The 2,315-nt window shown below is 34.5% G+C and overlaps 1 protein-coding gene across 1 annotated transcript in view; it reads left to right on the top strand.

Moving 5' to 3' along the window:
- Positions 1-2,315, top strand: part of nrxn2b (neurexin 2b) — a 128,580-nt gene that overhangs the window by 110,635 nt on the left and 15,630 nt on the right. The window contains exon 6 of the mRNA XM_016475683.1: positions 657-979. Within this exon, the coding sequence (XP_016331169.1) occupies positions 657-979 (323 nt within the window). The remainder of the gene's footprint in view (positions 1-656; positions 980-2,315) is intronic.

Genomic DNA, 2,315 nt, shown 5'->3' on the forward strand with positions numbered 1-2,315 from the left:
GGACGGACGGACGGACGGACGGACGGACGGACGGAGGGAGGGAGGGAGGGAGGGAGGGAGGGATGGACAGATAGATAGATTTTGATTAATGTATTTGTTTTTCTTTTTTCTATTTCTTTTTCTTTTTACTATTTCCCTTTCTATTTTTAATCATTCGTTTTTCTGTCTTTTTTTCTTATTTTGCTTTCATATTTTATTTATTTATTTGTTTGTTTATTTATTTATTTGTGATTCTTTTTCATTATGTTTTGTTTTAATTAATTAATTTGTTTTTAGATTTTTTTTTTCTTCTACATGTTTGTTTTTTACATATTTTTATATTTGAATTAATTTGGATTTTTTTTTCTTTTTTTTAGTAATTGGTTTGTTTTTCTTCTTTTTTTCGTGGTTTTCTTTGTTTTCCACTTTTTTTTATTTACCATTAATGTATTATAACAGACAAGTCATAGGACACAATGCACACTAATATGAAACAGTGCCGTAATATTAAGATTAATATTAAAGTATAATATTACTGATACAGTAAGACCTGTATCATTCAGTGTCCGGCTGTGGTTTCAGAGCTGATCAGGCGTGTTATCGGGCCGGAGGTTTGCGGTGTTTCTCCGTCACTGACCGGACGCTGATGGCTGGGGTGTGTTTCTCGGTCTCTGCAGGTCGGCAGCTGACGATCTTCAACAGCCAGGCGTTCATTAAGGTTGGCGGCGGTGAGAAGGGCCGTAACTTCCAGGGTCAGATCTCGGGGCTGTACTATAACGGCCTGCAGGTGCTGAAGCTGGCGGCGGAGGGCGACCCGAACGTGCAGGTGCAGGGGAACCTGCGTCTGGTGGGAGACGTGCCCTCCGTCATGAGCCCCGACACCACCTCCACCACGCCGCTCGCAGACATGTCCACCACCATCATGGAGACCACCACCACCATGGCCACCACCACCACCCGCAAACAACGCTCGCCCACCATGAGAGACAGCGTCACACAGGTCAGTGTGTGTGTGTTTGTGTGTGTGTGTGTGTGTGTGTGTGTGTGAGAGAGAGAGAGAGTGTGTGTGTGTGTGTGTCAGGAGCAAATGCTTGTGCAAAAGTCAAAAGATCCAGTGTGCTGGAAAACAGTTCTTCTCTGTTTGATAAGGACTTAGTTTTTAATGAGTGTCAGGATTAATTCCTGTGATGATCAACAGCAGAGACTACAGGGCTGCAGGATTTGGGGTGAAAATCCAAATGCAATTTTTATTATATAAAATTGTGATTTAAGATGTGATTTTAAAAAATCTTTGATTTGATGTTTTTGTTTTGTAGGACTGCACATTTTGGCCCAAAAATTATAATTTAATAATTTATTATTATTATTATTATTAATATTATTATTATTACTAAATTAAAAATACATTTTTAAATAATACATATTACTATTGCAACATTATATATAATAATTTTATCTCTCAATTATTTATTTATTTTAGTGTATTTATATATTTTTTATCCATATTTTTGTTTTAGGACTGCACATTTTGGCACATAATTTTGTGATTATGTATCAGTATGACTATAAAATGATAATGATGATGATGATGATGGTGATGATAGTGATGTTGGTGATGATGATGATGATGATGATGGCGATACAAAATAAAACAATAAGAATGACTAAATGAAACTAAATAAGAAATGTTAATATTACTATGTTGCTAAGTATTTAAAGAAATCATGAACTGCCTCTGTTTTTTGTTTTTTTTTGTACTTTTCTCTAAGGTCCATTTATAATGGCATCAAGATTTTTACATCAAAAATCATCATAATTTAGAAGTAATAGGCTATCATTTTGGCCCAAAAATTATAATTTAATAATTTATTATTATTATTATTATTAATATTATTATTATTACTAAATTAAAAATACATTTTTAAATAATACATATTACTATTGCAACATTATATATAATAATTTTATCTCTCAACAAAATTGTAGACTCAGACTCGGAAACACCCACTGCTGTACATTCCTCATAGATGGACACTGCTGTAATTTAGGGCAAAAACGAATAAATACTCAGTACATATCAAACGATCTGTTTAACAGACAAAGCAATAATGATCACGTAATGAAAACAGTTACTCACACTTGTGTTGCGACATTACTGTCGGATCCAATATAGTCGCACAGCATCGACTTTGTTTCAATCTTTCTGAAAATCCTGCGTCGAATTGTGCCTTGTTTGTAAACAAATCCACATTAAAAAGACGTGAATAAAGTACCGAGTTCTTAAAGACGCAGTCTGGATCTTCATTAAAAATAAAGTTAATTCACTCTTTCCTAAC

Source organism: Sinocyclocheilus anshuiensis, unplaced genomic scaffold (assembly GCF_001515605.1).
Source record: "Sinocyclocheilus anshuiensis isolate Anshui unplaced genomic scaffold, SAMN03320099.WGS_v1.1 scaffold1916, whole genome shotgun sequence".
Taxonomy (NCBI): Eukaryota; Metazoa; Chordata; class Actinopteri; order Cypriniformes; family Cyprinidae; genus Sinocyclocheilus; species Sinocyclocheilus anshuiensis.